Raw genomic sequence first — 26724 nt, forward strand, 5'->3', positions numbered from 1 at the left:
CTACCTTCCTGAGACTGATGTATTAAAATATATGCTTTCTTCATCCTCTTTTAAAAAACTTTTGTTAGTAATGTCTTCCCATACAGACTTGTCTTGTCCCTCTAATAATTTATTTAAAAATACAAATTATTTAACGAGTGTTATTTAAATAGTCCATACATAAAATAAGTTCAATAAAAGTAAAAATGCTAATTAAGGTGAAATTGAGTTTTTACCGCATTAGATAGAATATGACGACGATATCACAGTTAATCAAGCTATTGCAAAATTTATCAATACATTTAAAAATACTTGCAGCAAAATTTCGAACGAGTTGACAATTATTTTCAAATGTTTATTATCATCAATCAAATTATTTTTAAAGGTTCTGGCAAGTATTTAAGTTTGAATTCTTTCCACATGACGAAGTTTGTTTCGTGGCATACCGTCACTCCACTTTTCGGTCGTGTTATCCTGGTGGAGGGCAAATCAGGGCGAAGAGATTTGAATAAAGATAATAGTGAGAGGTAATTTTCGTTGTCTGTGTCAGCAATGATTAAAACGTCTGGATTGGCTTGTATTTTAATTTCCTGTAAAACAATTGTTAATATTTTGTTGTGGCGTGTTGTTTATCTCTTCAGGGCCGCGATGGAGCCACAATTTTATAGCATGTGTTTGTTTCATTGAATTGCGCTGCAGAGTGGACCCAAAGCGTTGATAGTTTTATCCCATCTGGAAAATTGTTTTTTTTGGAAGTTGTTGATTCAATCTCTTCTTCACAAATTTGAACAAAACCTCTGGGAGATTGGCGGTTTATCTAGACCACCGGACAACATGGACAACGGGAATTTAATTTAATCGATAAATCGCATTTATTAATTTTTCCTGACATTTGCGCAGCGACATGTGCATAAAGTCAGCTTCGTGTTAACTTTTCTTTAAGTGTCAGAATAATATCGCCCGAATCAGAATGCATGTTCTAATTGTTGTGAAATTTTCTCAACAAACAATTTATAATGTTTTGAGATTGTGATTTGAGATAGTTGCGGAGCTTAATTCTGATTTCAAAACCTCCGATACCGAATGGGAGAGACATACACTCGGATATGCAGCTGCTAATTGGCTAGGAAAACCAATTTCTTACTGATTCCGTAATTAAAGGATGCAGGTGATTGCCAATACATGAGCGATGTGAGCGTAGTTCAAAAGCCAACTGGGACGGGAATGTATCTCCAAAGGATTTGTAGTTTTCATTAAGGCATTGTGTAGCATTTCAAATGCATTTGGATGAGATGAAGAGTTGGTCGTTTCATTATAAAGTTAAAAAAAATCACGGTTGTGCGAAGTTTATTAGCCAATATAAATTAGTTATTGAGTTTGATGGTGGCCGATGTAGGAAATTTCATAAGAAATGTTGGTTGATATTATTACGTAGATGAATGGGAAACTAGTGCAACTTAATTAGTGATGTTTAACTTGGTAGGGCACGTCAAGAACTAATTTCACCTAATTGTTTCGTACTCTTTGAAAGAAAGAAATAAGCTTTGGGGTGTACCAACGATGTTTAAGGAGCCAAGAACAATATAGAATGAACATTATAGCGAGGAAAGATAAAAATTAAATCGATGGAGTTGATGTTAAATTTCATGAATGGACCAGATGATATAGCTACAAGATTTTATAATCATATCTTAACAAAATCAAACGTGAACACGCACGCATATTTAGTCGCCATGTACATTACATATTCTCATCTCACACACAATACTAAATAAGAGCATGCATACTGGCTCAAACGCGCACATATCGGAATATTTATACAAGATGTTAAGAAATTACGAAAAGTTTTGTAAAAAAAAAAAAAACTACTACGCAAAAGAGAAAATGTTATGCTTGTTTCTATTTATAACATAGGATTTAATAACATTCTTCCTATAAAATTCCCAGTTTAGTAAAATTTCCACAATGGACTTAATATCCATTTAACAATTTGTTCACAGAAATTTTAAAAAATGTTACAAAAAAAACTTTATTTCATTACAACAGACAACAGCGAACAAAGATTAAATTCTAGCGAAACGAACAACAGGAACTCGTTTGCGTTTGACGAGTAACAATTCATGCAGATGTTAAAAATAATGCAGATGTTCGCGGAAATGAAGGCTGATGCCGACTGCCGAGCAGAAAAGAAATTCGCGGAAATGAAGGCTAATGCCGACCGTCGAGCGGAAAAACAAATCGCGGAAATGAAAAAGCAATCCGCTAAAATGAAGGCTGAAATGAAACAGCAAAACGCTGAAATACCGATTAAAAGCGATAATTAAATTTGTAACGTCGATCGACAGGAAAGATGTCAATAGCAAATATTGCAACATGCAACGTCTAGTTATTCTACACCTAGCAAATTAAAGAAAGGACCAAGACGGCTAAGGCTTAAAGAACCAAAACAAGGAAAATTTGGCATGACTTAAAAAGAAATAACGCAAGTTTCAAAAGCGTCCCATAACCTAGTGTCAGTGGTGTGGTCGAGCCGGAACGGGCCGGAACGGCGTTCCGGTACTTTTTTTTGGAGGCATTTTTTTTACAATTTCAATATAAAAAAAAGTACATTTTACAGTGGTTAAATTTAACTTTGGAAATTAATAGATAATTATAGCCAATACCAATACAAACGATGAATAAATAACTTCAATTTTTTATTTAAACTGTTTATTATTCAACGCTATATCATTGTTGCTATGCTTACGGTTTAGTAAACATTGTTTCAAATTATATTTGCGTTTTTTGAGGAAGTTAAAAAAGTAATTTTTTTATTTTATTTATTTTACATTTACTTTAAATATTCTGCTTTTTATTACTTACTGTTTTTTTTAAATCAAATTGTTTAAATACATTTTTATATAGGAAAGTGGGGTAATAAATAAAAAAATGTTAGGCTCCATCCGTAAAATAAAATATATTATATTATAAATTATTTGTGTATACAACAATATTATCATTGTGATATTATAATTTATATTATTATTAATGTTATTTTTAGAAGGATATAAATTTGCGTGAGTCCAGATGTCAAAAAAACGGGAAATAAATACCATTCTTGATTTTTTTTGTAAAAAACAAAAGCGTGACAATGAAGATGAAGATTCTGCCAATACCAACTTAGAATTGATAGAAAATGAAAATGAAAGTGAGAATGGGAAACCTGAAGAAATAAAACCATGTTTTCCCAGCATTTGGACAGCTGATATGTGGGCTGAAAAGAAAAACTATAATTGGCTTACTTGCAATTCAGAAAAATTAGGATGTTTACAAAAAAAATCAAGAATGGTATTTATCCAAATCTCAAGGTGTCAGCATTTCAAAAGAATGGAGTACCGCAACTGTAATTTATTATGGAAAAGACAAAAGTTCACAGTTGACGTCTTTGAGAAAAAAAATTCATGAACATGCTAAGAGTGCAGCACATATCAGTGCCGAGAAAATTTTACTAGAAGCAGAAAAAACCCATGGAAAAAGTAATAGATCAATTAAACAACTCTGCTGTAAGTTCCACGTCTAAAATTTTTCGTACAGCGTATTACATAGCTAAACATGATCGTCCATTCTCAGATTTATATGACTTATCACAATTACAAGAATTAAATGGAACAAATATTGCTCCTGGATTGAAATCAAGATTTTCTTGTACTAATGTTATTAATCATATCGCTAAACAAATGAAATCAAAAATATGCCAAACAATTATTCAGAATAATGGTAAAATATCGATTCTTGTGGATGAATGTACTACGCTCAGTAAAAAATCAACTCTGATTATTTACTTTAAGTGTGAAATAAATAAAATGGAAGATCCGCATTATCTCTTCTTAGATTTAGTTGAATTGGAAAGCCAGACTGCCAACAACATTACAAATAGTCTTTTAAACTGTCTTGCAGGTTACGGGTTTGATGACCATTATTTGGCACACAATTTAATTTCTTTCACCAGTGACGGTGCGAGCGTCATGTTCGGGCGGAATACTGGAGTCTCCACTCAACTTACAAACAAATATCCAAACCTCATTAAATGGCACTGTGTGAATCACCGACTAGAATTATCTGTTGGCGATGCAATAGATGAAGTACATGGAATTAACCATTTTCAAATTTTTATGGATAAACTATACACTCTTTACCACCAGTCACCGAAAAATCAAAGGGAATTGGAGTTATGCGCACAAAACCTAGACACAGAAATAAGAAAAATTGGCCGTGTGTTAGGTACTAGGTGGGTGGCAAGTTCATTTAGAACAGTAGCTGCGGTTTACCAAAATTTTGAAGCGTTGTGCAAACATTTCATACAAGCTAATCAAAATGTGAATCGATCCAAAACAGAACAATGCATGTATCTTGGTCTTTATAAACACATTTCATCAAAAGAATTTTTGTTAAATTTAGCGCTAATGTCCTTTATGAATTGTCCCTGCTATCTGAGGCATTACAAAACAGAGGTACTACGATTATTTACGCAGATAAAAAAATTCGCCAAAGCATACGATATTTAGAATCTATGAAAAATGCTGAAAAAGGGAATAAATTAATTGAAATTGCAAAAGCGATTGAAAAAATGAAATTGGGAACAGTAACTATTACAGGTAATAGCAAAGTATCTGTCATTAATAGAAATCAATTTCTGCAAAGTATTATCAACAGCATAAATCGCAGATTAATTGTAAACTCGGTATCACCTGAAACAAATATTGTAAATGAATTTCGAATTTTAGAAAAAAACGAATGGCCAAGTGACATTCCGCTTGGATATGGAGAAAAAGAAATTCATTCACTTTGCAAAACGTTTAATTTGTCGTCTAAAAAATGTTATAGTGAATACAGAGATTATTTAGATGATGGAGGAAGAAATCCACCTGCAGACCACTTAAATCAGTTAATGTTGTATGGCAAACTAATACCTTGTAGCTCTTCTGAATGCGAAAGAGGTTTTAGTAATATGAACCTCATATTAAATGACAGGAGAAATAGCTTACTTATTGAAAATGTTTCAAATTTATTATTTATTAAAATGCACGGACCACCACTAAATATTTTTAATCCTGAAAATTACGTTATAACATGGCTTCGAACACACCGTTCTGCTGATGACAACAAGAAAATCTTCATCAGAAAACATTTCAATTAACTCTCTTTGGAAATTGTTGTAAAATTAAAATATATGAATTAAATAAAGATTAAAAATAGTATGTCGAAATAAAACCGTTTTTTTTATCATTCTTTACTTCTTATATTTTATTATCTTTTAGCCGTTCCGACGCCGTTCCGGTACTTTTTTTTTAGGACTACACCACTGCCTAGTGTGGATATACAACTTACGGAACAGAAAAAGGCGATGCCTGGCGAAACTTTCATGAAATTGGAAATATCGGAAAAAGGTCATTAACAAGATAAATAACGTGATCTACAAGACCTATAACCACGAATGAGGTTAGGTTAGCCTCTATTCATCAAAATAGAGAAGTAACACCTATGTTAGGGACTAACAGGCTAAGGTGGAGGTAATGTTATACCGCTGCAATGGTCAAAGTGCACTATATTATTAATTATGTTGATTATTCGTTATTTTTGTCATCTTTGCTATATTTGTAATTAGAGATGCACCGGATTTAAGTTTTCCAAGTAAAATTCAAAAACCGGAGCCGGATTTTAGTAACCATTTTACATACGTTAAAAAAATACTCACATTTACGGTTATCTACATGTTGAAAATAAAAAAAAATACCAAGCAAATAGTTAATTAATTCAAATATAAAAATAATTGTGTGATATACCAAATTCTGTACACAAAAATCAGCATAAATCAATTAAAAATATCAGGCATTTTATTCACCTCCACACTCAACATATTCACCTCATATTAAACACATCATCAAACATTACATGCACTCAAAAGACCACCTCACATAGCTTAAAGTATTCCATATCACAGAGTTATTCATCTCACGTATCAAATATGCAGCTCCTTCTTGTTTAGCTACTTGAACAACTACAACCTTTCATCCAAAAACTAATTCACCTCAACTACTCACCTTCATCAACCCTACCGTCAAGCAAATATTCAAAACCTTCGATTCAAGATTCTTCAAAAAAGTAGAAACTAACATCAACCACGTCATCCATCCTCTATTACCACCTATCAAAAACAACCTTAGTCAACGTAAACATAACTATCAAGTCGCCAAACAGCTTGTAAGTATAAAACCTTCATCCCAAGACACCTGAAATATAATAACACTCAATAAATATTTGGTATTAGTCAAATCTTGTTTATTCTTTTTCCCTGATGAACACACAACCTTATTAAGCCATTACTAATCAATTAATTATTATTATTATTAATTAATTAATTAAGTTTTCCATGCTTAATTATTCTTACTCCATTATTTTTTTCCATTACAATCTCGTTATTATTTTATATTATTGTCTTGCATATTGTTTCTGGGTCTATCAAATTTTGATTTTGTAAATAACAATAAAAAAGTGTCAGTAATGTCAAATATTACGTTAAAAAATGTCATTTAAAAGAAATGATTTAATGATAGCAAGTTTAATGATTTAATTTAATGACTTCTTGATTTAATGATTGCGAGTTTAGGATGCCACATTTTAAAAAAAGAAAAAAAAACACCGATATTAAATATTTCAATCATGGACACACTAGTTTTATTGTATATTTTATGCTATGTATGTCTTTTAGTCATAAAGATGACAATAATTAATTATGATCGTTTTTCTTATTAAGGTGTAATAAAACATTTCAATATAAAAGTCATATTAAAAATTTACCTGATAAGCTGCAAAAAAGCATCAATTTTTGAGGGTTGACCAAATTGATCTGTGGTTTAGGAATCATTAATGAAACAGGCACATGAAATCTTCTTCTGCGAGGTTCAAGAGTAACAACTGAACAGGAAACGACATTGCCATTTAAAAGTTTTGTTTTTAAATGATCTGGAATTTTTTGCACCTGTAAAAATATTCAGTTTAAACATTAAACAAAAAAGAAAAATTGCAAGAAAACTTCGATAATTATAAAATGATAATAATATCATTTCTAGACTAATTTTAACGTGGACACATATCGTCAAATTTCCAAACACTCAAAATTTTAAATATATCATCTTGAAGTTTTTATAAAACAGTTTCAAATCACCACGATTAGTGGCCACCAATAATTCATCAGCCCTTGCCGCCCACCATTACTTTTTCCCTTTGCGCAGCTACTTCTGCGAGACATTTCGTGCATGTGAGTAGGCTACTTTATTTGCCTACTCTATTCATCCAAGTATGATGGACTTTGTGCAAAACATCCAGTAATCTACAAGCCTCCGTATTTTGTTCATCAGACCAGTCCCTATGCCCACCCCAGGGCGATGATCAGAGCAAATTTTTTGCAACCTTTTGTATGACCGTTTGGAAATGTGGCCAATAATCAAGATCAGGATCCTCAGCCAATTCGGTGCATAATGCGTGACTGATAAATTCCAGAGTTGATTTGTCCTCCAGTTTAGCCACATTTAACTTGATGAATTTTAGCAATCAATGATGCCTCTTGACTGCCTTGACCGTCATGAACATGAACCTTTTGACAAGACGATGATCAAACCACACGGTTGACACTCGAATCGCTCTGGTGAGACAAACGTTGTGTAGGTCCTTTGTCTAGTGATGACATAATCGATCAGACGCCAGTGTCCAGATCGTAGATGCATCAATGTTGTCTCCAGTTTATTTAACTGTTAGAAAACCCTGACTATCACGGCTAGTTTTTGCACTGCGCAGAACTCAAGAAGCCTGATTCTATTTGAGTTTTTTTTACCTACCCCATTTCCCCCAAGTACCCTCACGCCATATGTCAAGATATACACCCACTCGTGCGTTGTTGAAGTCGCCTGAAGGCACAAAAAATTGATGTTCGAGGGCTTTTGCGTTTACAGCTATGTTGAGCTGTTCATATAAACAATCTTTTTTTCTTCCACTGTTCCCCTTTCCAATTTTAGAAAGCAGTAATGGCTGCTTTGTCGCCAAGTTAGGACCGAACGTCACTGTAGCCTTCAGTAACGAGCGATCGTCACACCAAACATTTGAAGCCGTCGTCATTCGCCAGCCGCCGCAAGACTATTACATTCACAGACAACTTGCACGATTGATTTAGTTTAAGGTGTAAAAAGTTTTGTCAGCTCTCTTTTCATCTCTTACGTGATGACTGATCAGCATGGACGCAGCAGCTTAGTCAAAACTGAGATCAAGTTGATGAGTAGAACAACTACAGGTGCCAGCGATTTTCTGCTTGGGTTCACTCCTACAGCCATCACATGAATGACGGCGGAGGTTTAAAGTTAAAGTTTTCCTTCATCGTATCACTGCAAAAATTTTTTTCAAAGTCTTGGTGTTAAATTAAAGTTTTTATTTCCATATAAGATGACTTAACTTTTATTATAACTTTGGTCTATCCTTATCATACATATTGTGTTATTATATTAAGTCCCGTATTACTTTACTAACTAGATGTCAAAATAGATTTATTAGAATTCTTTTTAAACTACCCAAATTTACTATTTCACATCTTCCAAGATTCTCTCGATCCACAAATTTCGAAAATTAATGCTTTTATATACAGTAATAATTTTAAAATATATCCGTATTTCAATTCTTTTATAGATAATTCGACTAAAATTATTTCTAAAGTTATAACACATACGTGAATTTTATATTTATCTTTTTAGAACTAAATACTTTGTGCATTCAATTTAATGGTTGGGTGTAAACAAAAATTTTAGCAATTTAAAAATCAAATTTTCTAATTTAATTTTGTTTTAAACTTTGATTACAGTTCAACTGTAAATAATAAAATTATTTTTGATAAATATAGGTCAATATTTGTTGAAGAAAGATTCGTCAACAAAGTGTCGATCAAACACTAAAAGTCAATTGAGTAACTCACTAATTATCGCTCAACAAGTGGACATGTACATTTTCACTTCAATAACAAGAAAAATAAAAGAAATTCTCTACTCACTCGTAAAATGGAAAATTGGCCAAATCTTGGTCAAGTTAACCATTCGAAAGTCTCCAAGAAGTTATATGAGTGGTGTAGATCTCAAAAGACGTAGTAGAACTATCACAACATGTTGAAAAACTAAAACAACATGTTATCGAATTGGTAAATGAAAAGAAAGAACTGATGAAGGAGATTGAACCATTAAGAAACGACGAGCAAAAAAATCGTCTAGACGAAATGGAGACGAAGCTCCAGGAAATAAAATCAAAATGTGGAGTACGATAGTCAATAAAAAGGTTGAGAAAGAAATGAAAAAACTAGATGAGAACATCAGAAAAGTAGAAGATAGAAATTGACAAAGAAGAAGAAAAGCAGAAAGAATTAAAAAATAAAATATAATTCATCAATTGATTTAATCTCCTACAATGAAGGGGAAAAAAGGAACCGTGAAGATAAAAAAAATATACTAATACTGATAAACATAGTGTTGAAAGAACCTTGTGAAGACAAGGATATTAAACGAATATTTAGACTAGGTAGAAATACGAACATCAAGAGACCGTTACTAAACGAGTTTCGTGAAAGAAAAACAAAGTATAATGTACTGGAAAATTTGTTTTATCTTCGACAAGCTAAAGATAAATACAAAAAAAATTTCGGTGACGCACGATATGACACAAAAAGAAAGGGAACTCTGCAGCAACTTAATTAATCAATGCAAAAAGAAACAAAGTACAGAAAAGTCGGGAGAATGGATATTCAGGGTGAGGGGCAACCTGGAGCCATGAGGATAGTAAAGATAAAAAACCCCTAAATAATCAAGATCAAAAGAAAACATCAAGGGAGCAAGGTAAAATTACAAAGAGGTTGAAATACTTCTACGTAAAAGCAAGAAGTGATGTCTGTAGTAAACATAGATAAAAGAACAGAACTTGAGTTGTATATATACAAAACCTGACATCATCGGTATAACAGAAACATGGACAAAAAGTTCAATAGAGGACAGCGAACTTGATATACACCATGTTCAGGAAGGACAGAGATAATTAAGGAGGAAGAGAACAGGGTGGTGGAGTACTACTATATATAAAAGACGACCAAACAGCTGTGGGAAAAATGGAGACGACACATATCAAAAGAGCGTTTGGTGTGAAGTAAGAAACAAAAACGAGATCCTGGTATTTGGAATTTGCTATCAAACTCCTGATTTTGGTAAAAAGAATGACAAAGGACTCTACGAATTAATTGGAGGAGCTACGAAAGGATCTTGCATTATATTAGGAAATATCAACTATCATATAGATTGGGAAAAAAGGCAAAGCAAAAAACTTTAAGATGCAAATTTTCTCACACAACATGTCCTACAGCCAACAAGAGAGAATAATACCCTTGACTTTGTCATCTCTACAGAGGAGCAAAATTTGGCTCCAGTTATCATCAGATAATAAATTGTTGAACAAGAAACCAAAACAATATCACAAAAAAGACGATAAAACTATTACAAAGAAGACTATGACAAAATCAGAAGGCAAATCAAATATATAAACTTAAAAGATAGACAGGCAGGCCTTAGTGTACGAATGTATAAAAAAGGTTATGGAAAAAAAATGCCAATCCACGGAAGAAACAAAAACAAGTGTCTTTGGGTAATTGGGTAAATAAAGAAGTAAAGAAAGCCAGAAGGGCTATAAACACAGTCTGGAAAAAACAACAAAATACACGTAAAAAAGACCTTTACTTTACTGGGAAAAAACGCTGAAGGTCTAATAAACAAGGCTAAAAAAAATTTGGAAGAAAGAAACGTGGCAAACAAAACAAATAAGAAGGCTATTAAAGAATACGAAGTTAAACATAAATAAATAGCAACATTATCAGAACATAAAAAATATCAAAAACTTTTAGTTAGGATGGTTGGATCGCTAAAGAACGACCATGGCGATATCGTCAGAGTTGACGTAGAAACTGCGGAAATACTTTGGATCTGTACTTGAAGAAAAAAATACGGAATGCATCCTAGACTTGATAATTCTGTTGAAGGAAAATCAAGAACAAATATTCAGCGTGGATATTGCTAAAGATATAGTGGTAATAAACGAACTACACCCCAAATTTTCAAAAGAAAAAAAAGAAATTGGAGCAACACTAACTGAAATATTTATAAAATCAATCCAAACAAGAGACTGGAGAGATGCCACTGTAACACCAATATTCAAGAAAGGGAGCAGGTGCGACACCAGCATTCACGTCATTAGTCAGCTTAACAAGTATATTAGGCAAAGTATTAAAAAAATAGTGAAGAACAGCTTAGTTAATTATCTGGCGAACTACAAAATAATAGGAAACAGCCAGCACGGATTCATTTTGTTTGACTAATCTTTTGGATTTTTTTGAAAAATTTTACGACAATGTGGGAAGTGAGAACTCCGAAGACATAATTTATTTGGACTTCGCGAAAGCAATGTATATTGACACATAAATGACTCGTCAAAAAACTACAGGCATGTGAGATATCTGGAAATTTTCTTCAATGGATTTACTAACTGGCTGAACAACCAAAGATAACAAGGCAAAAATATGAGTTAGATTAGCGTCACAAGTGGAGTTCTTAAAAGTTCGGAGCTGGGCCCTCCAATCAATCAATGAAATCAATCAATCTTCGTTTTGCGTCCAGAGACCCGGTTTCCCAAAGTAGGATGTTGTTTTCTTTGCCATCAACTTTGCGCCAAATTCATTTAAATTTAGAGCTTTCATGTCTTGCTCGATTGTTTGCGACCAGGACAACTTTGGATGGCCTTTGGGACGTGTGCCATGCACTTCAACATCTGCAAGAGAAGTTATGGCACTGTTTCCACTTCGTTTGACATGACCAAACCACCACAGACGGTGTTGCCGGCATACGTCCTTTATATCATCTAAACCAGCACGACGAAGAATTTCGGTAGATTTGATGCGGTCCTTCAGACTAATTCGTTCCATCCATCGGAGCATTTTCATGTCGGTTCGTTGAAGTTGTTGTTCCAGTTTGGTTGTCATTGGCCATGTTTCTGCACCATATAACAACACCGGACGTATCACAGATTTATAAAGTCTTGATCGTAGTGGTAGTGGGATGTCACGCCGCATCAATATATAGGCAAAGAAATGCCATTTATTCCAGGCTGCACGTATGCGTGCTCGAACGGCAGCTTCAGCTGTTCCAGTACAATCCAGAACATCCCCTAGATATTGAAACGATGTGATTTTCTCAATTTTAATGGCTTCAAAAACAGTGCTATTTCGAACTTGTTGTGGATTGATGCAAGCAGGACAAACAAAATTTAACACTCTAGAAATGTACCAATTATTTTTGAACAACGTTTGTGACACCACTGGTTACACTGCTGACACTTGATTGAATTTTTACCTACACCAGCTTTACAAACTGAACAGGGCCATCGTCTAGTAGCTGTAGATTGGGTGGGTTCACCAAAGTTCATTGTTTTGGTTTTGCTGATGTTGATTTTGAATCAATGATCGGCGAGTCTGGTGTTCCAATCTTCAAACATCTGTGATGCATTCTGCTGTTAAAACGATATCATCAGCATATATTAGATTCCAAATGTCACTAGTGCGTATCGGTTTTGTGATTTCTTCCATCACAGTTATAAATAACAGTTGACTGAGAATCGAGCCTTGGTGAACTCCAACGCCGATGTCAAATGCATCTGTGTTTCCAACCGTTGTGCTGACAAGAGTCTTAGTAACCGTATACATTTCCATCACAAGTCGAACAAGATATTCTGGAATGAGTTGTCGACGTAGACTCCACCTGATTGCTTTTCACGGGGTACTCGATCAAATGCTTTTTCAAGGTCTACAAAAATGTGTGATAGTTGTTGATGTTTTGCGAGGTACTTCTCTTGCAGTTGCCGAAGGATGTGAATTGCATCAATTGTTGATTTCCCCGCTAGGAAACCAAATTGATAATTTCCGATTGTGATTCTTCTCTCAATGATTTTCTCGACAATTTTCAGGGAGTGTTCTAACAGACGTATACCCCGATTTGACGAACGGTTCTATGGATCACTTTTGCCTTTGTATAGCGGGACTGTCATGCTGTCATAGTCGGCATTGAGCAATTTCTCCAGATTTCACGGCAAAGTTGGATACCTGCAGTACCAGATGATTTGATAATGTCATTTGTGAGTCCAGAGGGCCCTGTGCCTTTCCATCCTTCATAGCTTTCAGAGCTTCTGTAAGGTCCTCTTCTGTCTGGAATCGGACCTTCGATGGGTGGAGCGTCTGTTAACATTGATGGGATTTGTTTTGTTTAACAGACGGTTGATGTATTCTCTCCACTGTAGCTTGTTCAAGAACCATCTCATTTTTGTCATTTTTAATATATGAGGCACCAACTATGTCTTTTTTCGTACGCATTGCTTGTTTTTCTATACGATAGAGAGATTTCATTTGTTCACCTTTGCTTTTAGTGAGCCACTCTTTGCCCTGATCTGTCCAAGCCAATGCAACTTGACGTCTTGCATAGTTGTTCTCACGAAAATTTTATGGTCATCAACAGACTTTGATTTTTGCCATTGCTTGTATGCAACTTTCTTTTCAGCTATTGCATTTTGTACACTGTCATTCCACCACCAAGTGTCACGTTCATGCTGACGTTTTGTACCAGTTTTCCCCACAAACTGTAGTTGCAGCGTTTATCAAAACGGTTTTGTATATACTCCAACCTGTACTGGCTTGCTAACTGTGTGGCGACAATCTGTTGAAATTTTTCTCGATGAATATTATTTTTCAGCTTCCACGTTTTGATTCTCCGAGGCATTTGTTTAGACTTATGTTTTGACAGTTCGACAACCAGGTCTGCCACAAAGAGTTTATGTTGGGCGACGCATGATTCGCCAGGTATAACTGACGTTTTTGAATAGCCTTCTGTGTTGTTGCTTGACAGCGAAGAAATCAATTTGCGTGGCTGATGGTCCACTTTTGTATGTTATGAGATGTTCCAACCTCTTTCTAAAATATGTTTTCAGTAAACAAAACTTGTGACTTTCAGCAAACTCAAGGATGCGGTTGCCATCTTCATTCCGTTCTCCATATCCAAAACCGCCATGTACGTTGTCAAAACCATCTGTTTTCTCTCCAACGTGGCCATTGAGATCGCCTCCAATCAGGATTGTTTCAGATTTTGGTATTGTTGAGATGGTGTCAGAGAATGCAGTCCAGAAGTCATTTTTCATCTCTTCTGATTCGCCTGTCTGTGGTGCGTATGCAGAAAAAATAATCAATGTTTGCTTTTCTATGCGAAGCTTGATCCACATGAGACGTGAATTAATTCTTTTAATATCCGGTACTTCTTGGGCTAGCGGTTCTCTGACAAAAATTCCAACACCATTTTTGGCCGTCTTTTGACCATTCCATAATATAGTTGATATTTTTCTTTGTCTGAGTTGACATGACAGACACCATTCGATTTCCATCGGGTGCAGCAGATGTCAATCCTTCTACGCTCGAGCATTTCTGCGATTTCCATGCTGCGGCCAATCAGTGATCCAACATTGAGCGTTAAGTACCATAGAGGGGCCATTCTGAATTTTTCTGCAACATCCCTCCGCTATTGCATACTTCCCAGGGATTCTTGGCACCGACACGAAGCTGTGTGCAAGGGTCAACAACGAGGAAGATGCGGAAGTACTAAGACAAGAGTTGACAAATGGTCTGATAATTTGCAAATGCTATTTAACTAGACAAATGTAAAGTTATGCAAATGCTATTTAACTAGACAAATGTAAAGATATGCACATAAAAAAAAGAACAAAGGCTTTCAATATCAACTGGGCAGGAAGGATATTCGATCTACAGAAAAAAAGGACCTAAAAATCACTATTCATAAAAGCACGTAAACATCAAGACAATACTTGAATGTATTAGAAGAACGGTGGTGAGCAGTCGATTAATATAAACTTGTATAAAACATTAGTTCGCCCTCATCTAGATTACTGTTCACAGGTTTGGACTCCAGATCTACAAAAGGACAAAGATATTCTTGAACGGGTTGAGCGGCAACAGAGATGATTGAAGGCATTGGAAAACTTGAATATAGGGATAGACTGGAAGAATGCGGATTAACAACACTAGAAAGATGAAACAAGGTTTTCCAGGTTCTTTCAACTAAAAAGAGGAAAGGATTAATAGGTTACAGATACAAGCTCTTCAAGGAGACAGAAACAAAAATCCAACAAAGCAAAAATTCTTCAGCAGCAGGGTGGTAAACGCCTGGAATGAACAGAGCGATGAAATTCTCAGTGGATTCAATCAACAATATTAAAATCAAGCTAGGAGAGATAGGATACAAGAACATTTATTTTGTAGTGGTTCTAACACAGATGCTTGTCTACCATTTTAATTTTTGTTATTATTATTATTATTATTCAATCTTTGTCCATTGTATCAAACTATGATCATTGTTGCCATCTGAACTGAAAATGTTATCTGGCTTATCTTCATTTAAAAAATCACTAATCTCTTGTTATGCTTGCATCAATCCACAACAACAAATTCGAAATAGCAATGTTTTCGGAGCCATTAAGGTAGAGAAAGTCACATCGTTTCGATATCTAGGGGATGTTCTGGATTGTACTGGAACAGCTGAAGCTGCCGTTCGAGAACGCATACGTGCAGCCTGGAATAAATGGCATCTCCTTGCCTCTATATTGATGCGGCGTGACATCCCACTACAACTACGATCAAGACTTTATAAATCTGTGATACGTCCGGTGTTGTTATATGGTGCAGAAACATGGCCAATGACAACCAAACTGGAACAACAACTTCAACGAACCGACATAAAAATGGATGCAACGAATTAGTCTGAAGGACCACATCAAATCAACCGAAATCCTGCGTCGTTCTGGTTTAGATGATATAAAGAACGAATGCTAGCAACACCGTCTGCGGTGGTTTGGTCATGTCAAACGAAGTGGAAACAGTGCCATAACGTCTCAAAGGCCGTCCAAAGTTTTCCTGGTCGCAAACAATCGAGCAAGACATGAAAGCTCTAAATTTAAATGAAATGAATACAACTGATCGTCTACTTTGGCGCAAAAATTTGATGGCAAAGAAAACAACGTCCTACCTCGGGGAACCGAGTCTCTAGATGCAAAACGAAGATTGATTGATTGATTACTAATCTCCTGTTAATCTGAATTTGTGTTCTACATTAAATTAATTTCATTATATCACTATTTTATGTTACGTTTAATATTCTATTGTATTTATCATCTGTTATCTATTTCTAACCTCTTCTTTGCTCCTTCACAGGTATAACTTACCTTGCTGATTCTGAGAATTTTGAGACTTGTTACATTGGTTATATATATATCTATCAAGTTTGCATTTAACTTTCATCAATTTCATTTTCATTTCATTTTAACTAATTAACAATAATGCAATATTAATTATTATTCTATTTAGGAACTTGTTACATCGGTGAAAACTGTTTATGTTTATATATCTGTCTAATTTACATTTAACGTTCATTTCTGTTGTTTAACAAATTAACAATTACATAAATTCTTGTATTGGACGGTGATTACGGTGGCCTTCACAAGATTATTTTATCTTATGTGGCCTCCGGAAATCAGATGTTTGATTAATTTTTTAAAAATGTTTACAGCGACGATCCAACTCGTCTGTTAGAATCTCGAGGTTGCCTTAGTCCTTGTCACAATGACAAGTTGAATTTTGACCAACCTATTCAAAATATCAAAAATAAAAACACGAAGGAATTATGGAGCAGAATCTGCACAGCTGATATTGAAGGAAAACAAGAGAATACGGTAAACCCACGAAGAGAATGAATGTCCCAGCAACAGGAGACTAAAAAACACTAGAACGCTGGAACAGTGAAAAGAAGGGCATCTCAGGAAACATTGCAAAAGTCCCCAGAAAAATAACGTCTATCAAGAGAACGATAACGAAAAAACCAACATTTGAAAACATGCCAGCTCCATGTTTGAAACGTCTGCTCGTAATTAGAGAACGAGATCTTGTAGTTTCATTGTTTTCATTGTTTTTTTTGTTGTTGTATAGTTGATTTTTTTTTCTCTGGATCACTCTTTCTATTAATGATCTTAAATAAGCATTATTGATTAGGAGGTTAAAGATTCTTTGTATTGAAATACTTCTTTTATTTAAATAAAAGTATTTTCAACCTCTACAGCGTTTAAACAGGAAGTGAGAAAATTATGAAAAGAATTATTAGAAAAAATGTTAAACCAACTATGTATTTTGAAATACTTTTTGTATTTAAATAAAGAAATGTCCAACCTCTAAAGCGTTTAAAACAGGAAGTGAAGAAATTATGAAAAAAATTATTAGAAACAATGTTAAACCAACAAATGGGCTGGCATGTTTTCTAAAAAACCGACTTTCGAAACATGCCAGCCCCATGTTTGGAACGTCTGCTGTTAACACAAATTTTCATAATTAGAGATGAAGATCTTGTAGTATATTAAATTTTGTTTTCATTGTTATTTAGTTGATTTTCTTTTCTCTGGATCAATCTTTCTATTAATCATCTATTAATGGATATTCTTTCTATTGAAATACTTCGTTTTTAAATAAAAGAATCTTCAACCTCTACAGCGTTTAAACAGGAAATTATAAAAAGAATTATTAGAAACAATGTTAAACCAATTAATGAACAAAAACCCTCAAACTTAGAAACTATTACACCAAACATAAAACTTCATCTTACTTATTTACCCAATATTTAACAAAATGAAAGTTATTACAAAATAAATAAAATGATATACTTGTAGCTTCAAATAAATTTTTTTATTGAACGCTTTCTTAGGAATGAAGACTCTAATATTTGGATCAATAGAAGATTTTAGTTCGGATTCACATGAAGAAACTATAAATCGATCGAATGAAAACGATGAAATAATTGCAAAATATTTAGGAAAAGTTGTAGTAACAATCCTTGCAATGCCATGATTATACAAATCTTCTGCATTGCCAAGCTCTGCAAATGATAATCATTAAAATTAAATAAAGTTTTTTTGGGTTTGTCTATCAACTACAAACAAGAAAACTTCATATTTAATGAAAGGTTTAGGCAGCATTTAAGTTTAACAAAATCAGCCCAACATTCCATTTAAAATAAAATTAAAAAAAGTTTTGTGATAAACTGCATTAAATTCTTGGTTTAGGGTTTACACAATCCAAAATATAAACAATGATTTCATAACAAAATATAAAATAAAAAAATTTATAACTATGAAATAAAATTATAAAATCATTTTTATTTTATTCAAGTTACAATGAAACATTCAATCTGCATTTATCTATCTTACAACGTAGAATGATTGAAGAATCGATGATTATAAGGTTTATGAATCTTCACATTAACAGAAAGGTAACCAGGTTTGTATTGGCCTTTCAATCAATCTTCGTTTTGCGTTCAGAGACCCAGTTTCCCGAGGTAGGACGTTGTTTTCTTTGCCCTCAACTTTTTGCGCCAAATTAGATAATATATATAATTCTGGAGAACAGAACTAGATAGAATCACTAAACTAATAATGGAATAATGGATCATGGAATTTTCATATCCACGGAAGAATGGATAATAGAACGCAAAGAACAAAAAAGTAACCACAACAATAATACAATCAACAATAGTAACAAAAATAACATAGTAATATAATTTAAGAATCATATGTCAACCGCTTTCGAACAGGACGAAAAAATTATGAAAAGAATCATAAAATATAACGTTCAAGCAATCAAAATACTATCGAGTATTTAACTACGAAAATACTACTCCAACTAAGAAACGCCATCTCTCGTGCTGAAAAACAACTGCACTAGTAAACCAGAATCGATAATGGATCATAGCCATCTAATATATTCGTTCAAATGTAATATTGGTGAGTGTGCGCACTATAATTCTGAATAAATTGGTATGATGACGAGTAAGTTATCGAGAAGACTCACGATGCACGTAAAAAACTGGCGCTATAAAGAATCACATAAAAGACAAACACAATACTAATATTACTAGACAAATCCTGGACCACAATCTTATTACCATAACAAACATTATAATTTACGACAAGCCGAATCAATACTCATAGAACAAAGACATCTGATAATAAATATTCAACAACGGGCAATTGGAATTCTTCCCAACAATAAATTTAGAAACAGAGAAAAAATTTAGAAACATTGAGAGAAGATTAACGTCGATTATCAATTTAACGATTGATGCAATTCACATCCTTCGGTAACTGCAAGAGAAGTACCTCGCAAAGCATAAACAACTATCACACATTTTGGAGACCTTGAAAAAGCATTTGATCGAGTTCCCAGTTAAGAAGTCAGGTGGAGTCTACGTCGACAACTCATTCCAGAATATCTTGTTCGACTTGTGATGGAAATTTATACGAATACTAAAACTCTCTGTGAAAAGGATAAACAGCCTTTGTGGCGAAGATGCTGCTTCATATCATTGGTTGAAGATATGAAGAACATAATAAAGATATATAGATAATATATCTGTAACATTGTAAGTGGTTCTGCGTATGTCAGAGCTGCAATAATAAAGATTAATAAAAAAAATATATATATATATTCAAACATACATACAATAAACATACAAACCTACATTTAAATCTTATGTTGTAAATGGTCTACGAATTATACGAATTAGAATAATTCTATTTATTTTATCTGTAGTATGCTTCTTCTTTGGATTTTTCTGAGTTTTTCCACTGAAGTCTAGTACCAACAGCAGAATTAGGATGCGTTTGACCACCAGTTGGTTTATATATATATGTAGGGATCAACAAGGTGTCTTGTTAGTAGCAGAAGTTCGTAGTAAGAAACCCCCGACGTGATTTGAACGAAAATCCGACGTAAAAAGAAATACGAAGATTCACGTGTAAGATCAAAACGAAAACAAAATGTTCCAACCAAATGATGACCCGATCGCCATATAACCTCTTTTCAAGAAAACAGCGTCAACAGATTGGTTCGAGAATTCCGAAATGCAATTTCAATTGCGAAACGTGATGTGTAAAACAACAAGATTCTATCACGTAATAATTTCCCTGCCGTTGGATATAGTTTCAAATTTGTCATTAAAAGTGCAAAGAGGAACAGATTACGACGCTCTAAAAGCAGAGTTATTATCAACGTTCAAACAAACCAAACCAGAGCAATTCCAAGAAAAAGAAATAAACAAAATTGAAAAGAGGCAGCCACCAGAAGAGTCCAATAAAATAAAAGTTGTCCTGAGCAAGAACGAAGATAAAAATGACATCCAACAATCACAACAGCAAAATGCTGAGCAGAATGCTACCATCCCATCAGCAAATTCACACATGAACGATTCTCTCCTTCCAGTTCTCTCTCTTCCTTCTCCTGTTCAACAGCAGCAGCAAGATCATCACAGAAAGAGAAAAGCAGAGCATAGTTCATCGTCCTCACATACATCTCATTCTATAAATCGTTTGCAGCTGGACAGATGGTTGCATGAAAGGCCAGAACAAAATTTGAACCAGCAACAAAAACGGCAACCGCGTTTTCAGCAACAACGCCATCATCAACATCTCATGAAACAAGATAAATGTCAACCAAATTATCAGCGAAAAAAGCAACATCATTACGAGAAACAAGTTAAACGCCAGCGATATCAGTACCAACAACCACATCTTCAAAGAAGAGTGAAAAAATCAAATTCAACTCAAAAAACAAACATTTTTCCATTTGAATGGCTCCGCCTCTTGCGAGGGAATATTGTGAAAATAAAATATCTCCAGCAATAGCAGTAACAGGAACCAACTTATTATTACCAAGTCGATTTTTATTCCCAGATTCAAATGAAGATATAACATCTACCGAAATCAAACAGCTAGCAAAAGAAATGTTTAAACTTAATGACTACCTAACAACTAACAATCAACATCACTCTACCCCAAAAGCTTACGTACCAAATGACCTTTCAAACAGTAGTCACGTATGGTTAAGAGTAGATCGAGTACGTCGTCCACTGGAAGCACCATATATACAGGCCCTTTCAAAGTGATTGAACGTAACGACAAATACTTTAAAATTGAATTGTTACCAGGAAATTTTCAAAATGTGTCAATTGATCGATTAAAGCCAGCTTGTTTATCATTACCTCTAATAGCCAAAACCAGAATAAACAACAAGAATAGTTCGACAACGAACAACAAACTTTCTACAACAGATTCAACAAAACCAGCAACATGAGACACAAAACCTACTGAAACACCAGAAACAGCAACACCAATATCAGGCGCAACAACAACACAAGAAACGACCGACGTCAACCACATCGGAACCAACAACCCAACACTCCAGAAAAGGGAGGCGAATAACATTCAACAAACGAAATGAATATTTTTATTTTTAAACGGCTCCGCCTTTTGTGGGGGAGTATTGTAGGGATCAAACATTCATTTATTAACTATCTTATGTATTAATTATTATTAAAGATTATAGCAATTTTCAATGTTACCTAATCTTTGATTCTCTCTCGACTTCTTCCTTTTTTCCTGAGAGCTTGTAAACGAAACGGTTCGAGATTCACGTGGGAATAAAGATAATATTTTATTACAACTGAATTGTGTTTGTTTTATTTATTTTAACTCACAACAATGTGTTTTGTTAGTAGCAGAAGTTCGTACTAACATGTATATTATATATAAAATAAATAGAATTATTCCAATTCGTAGACCATTTACAACATGATATATATATATATACCAACTTTGGATTTTTTTGAGGGTTTTTCCACTGAAGTCTAGTGCTAACAGCAGAATTAGGATGCGTTTGACCACCAGTTGGTATGTATGTATGTATGTATGTATATATATATATATATGTATATATATATATATAAATATATATGAGTTGAGCGCGAAAATAACGTAGTCTGTTAAAATTAGTGTCTTTCATTAATATTTTAGTATTATCTTCTAATATTTTGCGGGATAATTGCTGGTTGTGGCAGTCATGGTAGTGTTGATTTGGAGCTCCGATGTTCAAATGGCAGGTTAAACGGCAACAACTACTAATAAAAAATAGTCCCAACGTTAAACTAGCAACAACACAGCACAGCACTCCCACGTAATCTACCAATTTCTATGTCCTCACGAAGACTGTAGGCTTCGTTCATCTTCTTATATTGGAATGACTACCACAAAACTGACACGCCGTTTTAAATATTAATGAAAGACACTAATTTTAACAGACTACAAATTTTAGAATCCCTATTTATTTATATTTATAAACCTAATTTGAACAAACAAATTTATTCCAATTTTATTTTACCTTCATCACGAAATGTTTAATTTATTATTATTAACATAATATTGCACATATAATATATTTTATTATGTTATATTACAAAATAATTGTTTATTATACTTAATTTAACTACTTACGTTATTTAAATTTAATCGTTACTCTTATTACGTCATCTGACAGTTTATTGTTATGTTTTATATATATATATATATATATATACACTCAAAATTTCTTAAGAAAAAGAAACAAATGAAGAAAATGGGACGGGCTACAATACAATTAAATTAGTCATTTTTATTGAAACCAAGAAAAAGTATTAAAACCTTCTCCAAAACTGTTTTTCACAATATTCTGTATCTCTGCGATAGAAAAATAATTTATATGTTCTTTCCAAATTTCTCCATCATCACTCCTTAATATTATGATATCCCGGCTGTGATGTTTCAATGAAGCAAAATGAGGAACTTCAATAACAACAGGTCTATAATTTGTAAAAAGGCAATAAAATATAAAAATTACATTTAAGTTGCAGCATTTGCAAAAATTAATAGGAAACTTTCACTTTCATTTAATGACACAAATCAAAATTTTTCTAAATATGAATAGTGAATATACAGTCGGATCTCCGAACAAGGAATTTGATTGCTTCAAGAAAAAAATTCGTTATATAGAAATTTCGTTACACAGAATTTCTTATAAATCCTATAAGCTGAATATTTATGAAAAACAACCAGCTAAAGGAATATTATTTATTTATATTATATTTATATTACTATATTTTCGTTACTTTGCAGCATTTGTCAAATCGTTTTACTATTATAATTACTTCGATGTATTTTTGATTCATCATGAAAATTTATAGAACTTGAGGGGTCAACGATTATCTTTTCTTATATGTTAAAGGATAAAAATGTCATTCATAAATTTTTCAATTTCAATTTGTCGATATAGTGGCAATTGCAAGGTTGAGAAAATCAATTTAATTTTTTAGGTTGATGAAGCGATTGCTGTCATTGTTATTATTGATTATATTTTTCAATAGATTTGAGAAAATCCAGACAATGCGAAGATCGGTACGATGACGATGTATGGTTTCTTCTTTTCGTAACTAAGATTTTATAGATGTTTTATTGTTGAATATACAATTGTTGAAAACATTAAATAAATTTTGTGGTCTTGCAGTAAAACCGTGAACGACTTGTTTGAAAGTTTATATATTATTGTTAGAACATTTATAAAGCGCTAATTAAATCAATAGGCGCTATCACATTCATATTAGATATATGGTTCTAAAATTAATCTGTCCTCTTTGTCGGGTTTCCGTTTCTGTTTTATCCTAGGTTTGCAAAGTCGTGAAAAAACAACAAATACCAGTCTCCGAACTGTTTAAAAAATATTGCTACTTGTTTCGACATGATACTGTTACTATTTGTTAGAATGTTGATATTAAGATTTTAATGTAAAATACTGAAAAAAGTTTTAAAAAATTAATCAATCATAACATCTTTTTAACTTTCATCAATTATTTAACAATTTTGTAGGGTTAACATAATAGTTTCGGTTTTCTTTTAATGAGAAGTTTTTACATTGTAGGCATTCAAGTAAACTCACATGTTTGCATGGTTATGTGCGTAAGAATTAAAATAAACGTTCATGCAGCTATATTTGCACGTATTGCCCCTCCCTAGCTACATCAAGGCCGTAGCTAGGAAGAGGTAAATAGAAATAATTTACATTGATAATTTTTTCAACAATCTTCAATTAGGTGTTTATTTTAATGCTTAACCGTTAAATTGCATGGTAAAATACTTGCGAAAAATGCATGGAAGTTTATTTTAATGCCTACTTGTCAAATTATATGTTAAAATACATGCAAATATAGCTGCATGAACGTTTATTTTAATTTCCATTACATTATTTGTCTAAACCAGCCATCCTATTAGGTAGAAAAATTTTCCGAAAGTTTTCTATCATCTTAGCAAAAACTGATGCTAATCAACAACATATTTTCCATATTTCTCAGTGCATCATCGGATATCACAACCCTACACAACAGCCTATGTTGATTTGGCTCGTCGTGTGTTTGTTTGGAGAGAGTAAATTAAATTATCAAACTCCTATTGTTGGCTCTATTAATTAACTTTCCTTAATTTTTTATATTTCGTTTATCCATTTCTTCGGCTTAACTAGTTTTGGTTGCTGTAATTTTTGTAAGTTTTGATAAAGTTTTAAAACATCACCGTTTTTAGCTTTGGTTGTGATTGCGAGTGACCTAAGCGGTTCTTGTGTTGGTATGACCTCTGTTATTTCTCGATTTTAGGTACAAACTTTGGTTCAATTAGTGTAATTTTTTGGGTTAAAATTTGTGTAATATTGTAATTTCCGCTTATTATGGAGTTGTAATTTTGTCAATAAACACAACTTCAACTACAACTTATACAACATCTACAATTACCATTGCAAAAACGACCTTGACCTCAACTGATACAGCTACAACTATATCAACAACTTTAACTACAATTGATACAACACTATACAACAAAAAACTAACACTACAACAACTTCAGCTACAACTGATACAAAAACTACAACTAATTTTGTATATTAGATTAGAACGGTTTCGGGTTACTCACGAGAACTCTTATTCGATTGCAATTCGGATAGGCTTCGGGTCAGTAGAGAGTTGGGAGTCGTTTGTTGAAACATTTTATTTGGAGGACTAGGTATCTGAGAATGGTTACTGCTTAATATGATTCCATTGAAAGATAATGTGGGTTTGTTGAATGTGCAATTTATGGTGTGTAAGAGCGTATTGGTAATAACCACAATTATCGATAGTAAAATCGATCTCATGTTTCTCACAAAGACATGGCATGGTTTTCATGATTTGGCGCTTTCACTGTGTCCTTCCGGTATTCCTCTGCATTGGTGCACCGCGACTGCTTGGTCCTGGAGGTGAAAAAATCAGGAGTGGTGGACTCGCCTTGATATTCAACGGTGAAAAATTTATGCCACGTCTTTATGACCAAATAAATGTAAGCAGATCGCTTTAAACAGAGCTGCATAATAAAGAACAAAAAATAAAAAGTGTGAGCAAATCAAGGCGAAAAATAATAACTCGCAGTGAAAGTTTTAAAAATGATTGTTTCAGTGATTATTACATGCTTAACAAACCGTTTTACTATAGTTTTAATTTTTTTCATTTCGTTTAAGTCTAATTGAAAGCAGATAATTACAGAAATTGGCAACAATTATCCAATCCTCGAAATATAATAAAAGCCGTCAGTTCAAGTATTTTTATTTAATAATTATTTAATTCATTGAAATTTATTTAAAGTTTTCAATAAAGTAGTTCAATTAAGGCAAAAATTATAAGCAATCATGCGGCGTGATCACCTAATGGTTAAAGGCACTGTTTTGCATGGTGGCCGAGTTCGAATACCAAAAGGGATCCCCGCATATCACATACTTTGTGTGTGATGTGATACGTATGTCGTTGACACCTCTGAAATTTAGAAGAGTGTAAGACTTAACTTTTTAAAAATATAGAATTAATAAAAAAAGGCAAAATATTTAACAGGAAGCTAATTTAATAAATATACCCTTCAAAGGAAGCTCCCGGTGGTCCCATTTTTATAACTCTAGAAGCAAGTCCTTCTCCTTCAAGCATGACTGGAGGATGTTGTAGTTTATCAGGATTCACTAGCTTACATGTGACTCTGATAGGCTTACATGTTTTGCCTGGAGAAACTATAATTCGAATTCCTGAATGCCTCATGCCACACATAGTTTTTCCTCTTGCATCAACCACAAAACTGACTAAGAAGCTGAAAATAATAAATTGTAGCTAAAATCATAAAAATACAAAACAATTAAAAAATAAAATATATCAAACAATTATCATTGTTTAGCGAAGTTAGTATGAAGTTTTTTGAAAACCATCCAAACATTGGAATAGGAAGTAAATAAAAGGAAGATAAAACATGAAAAAATTGACAAGGTGCAGTTCAGTTTTTACACAGAGCATTGATGCAAATTTCAATCGAGGAAATATTTAAAACTATGTAAATAAGTTATATTATGCTTCTGTTTAAATAGAAAATGATCAAAGTATTGTATTGTAATAAAAGTTTTTAGCTGACAAATTGGAGATTCAGACCAAGAATGTGTAAACGTGATAATGTACCAAAAATGATTTAATGTCTGATTTGGTCAACATTTAGATTTTCCGCACAAGTCCAACGTAGCAACAACAACAACAACACACCTTTAGACGACATTTTTCCCGAGATTGGGGGTTGCCGTTTGGCTACCTATGATGAAACCGAAATACCCCTCGACGCCATTCTGCCGGATACTGA

General features: G+C 33.4%; 1 protein-coding gene across 1 annotated transcript; it reads right to left on the reverse strand.

The window, feature by feature from the left end:
* HELRODRAFT_71356 (hypothetical protein) lies at positions 1-26192 on the reverse strand (the record flags this gene model as incomplete). Its single annotated transcript, XM_009012013.1, has 5 exons — positions 1-101; positions 6817-6997; positions 17842-18053; positions 22687-22844; positions 25966-26192. Coding segments are annotated over 5 exons (879 nt in total), but the record flags the coding sequence as incomplete, so codon positions are not given.
* Positions 26193-26724: the final 532 nt, after the last annotated feature.

The sequence above is a fragment of the Helobdella robusta genome, assembly GCF_000326865.2.
Source record: "Helobdella robusta unplaced genomic scaffold HELROscaffold_10, whole genome shotgun sequence".
Lineage (NCBI taxonomy): Eukaryota > Metazoa > Annelida > Clitellata > Rhynchobdellida > Glossiphoniidae > Helobdella > Helobdella robusta.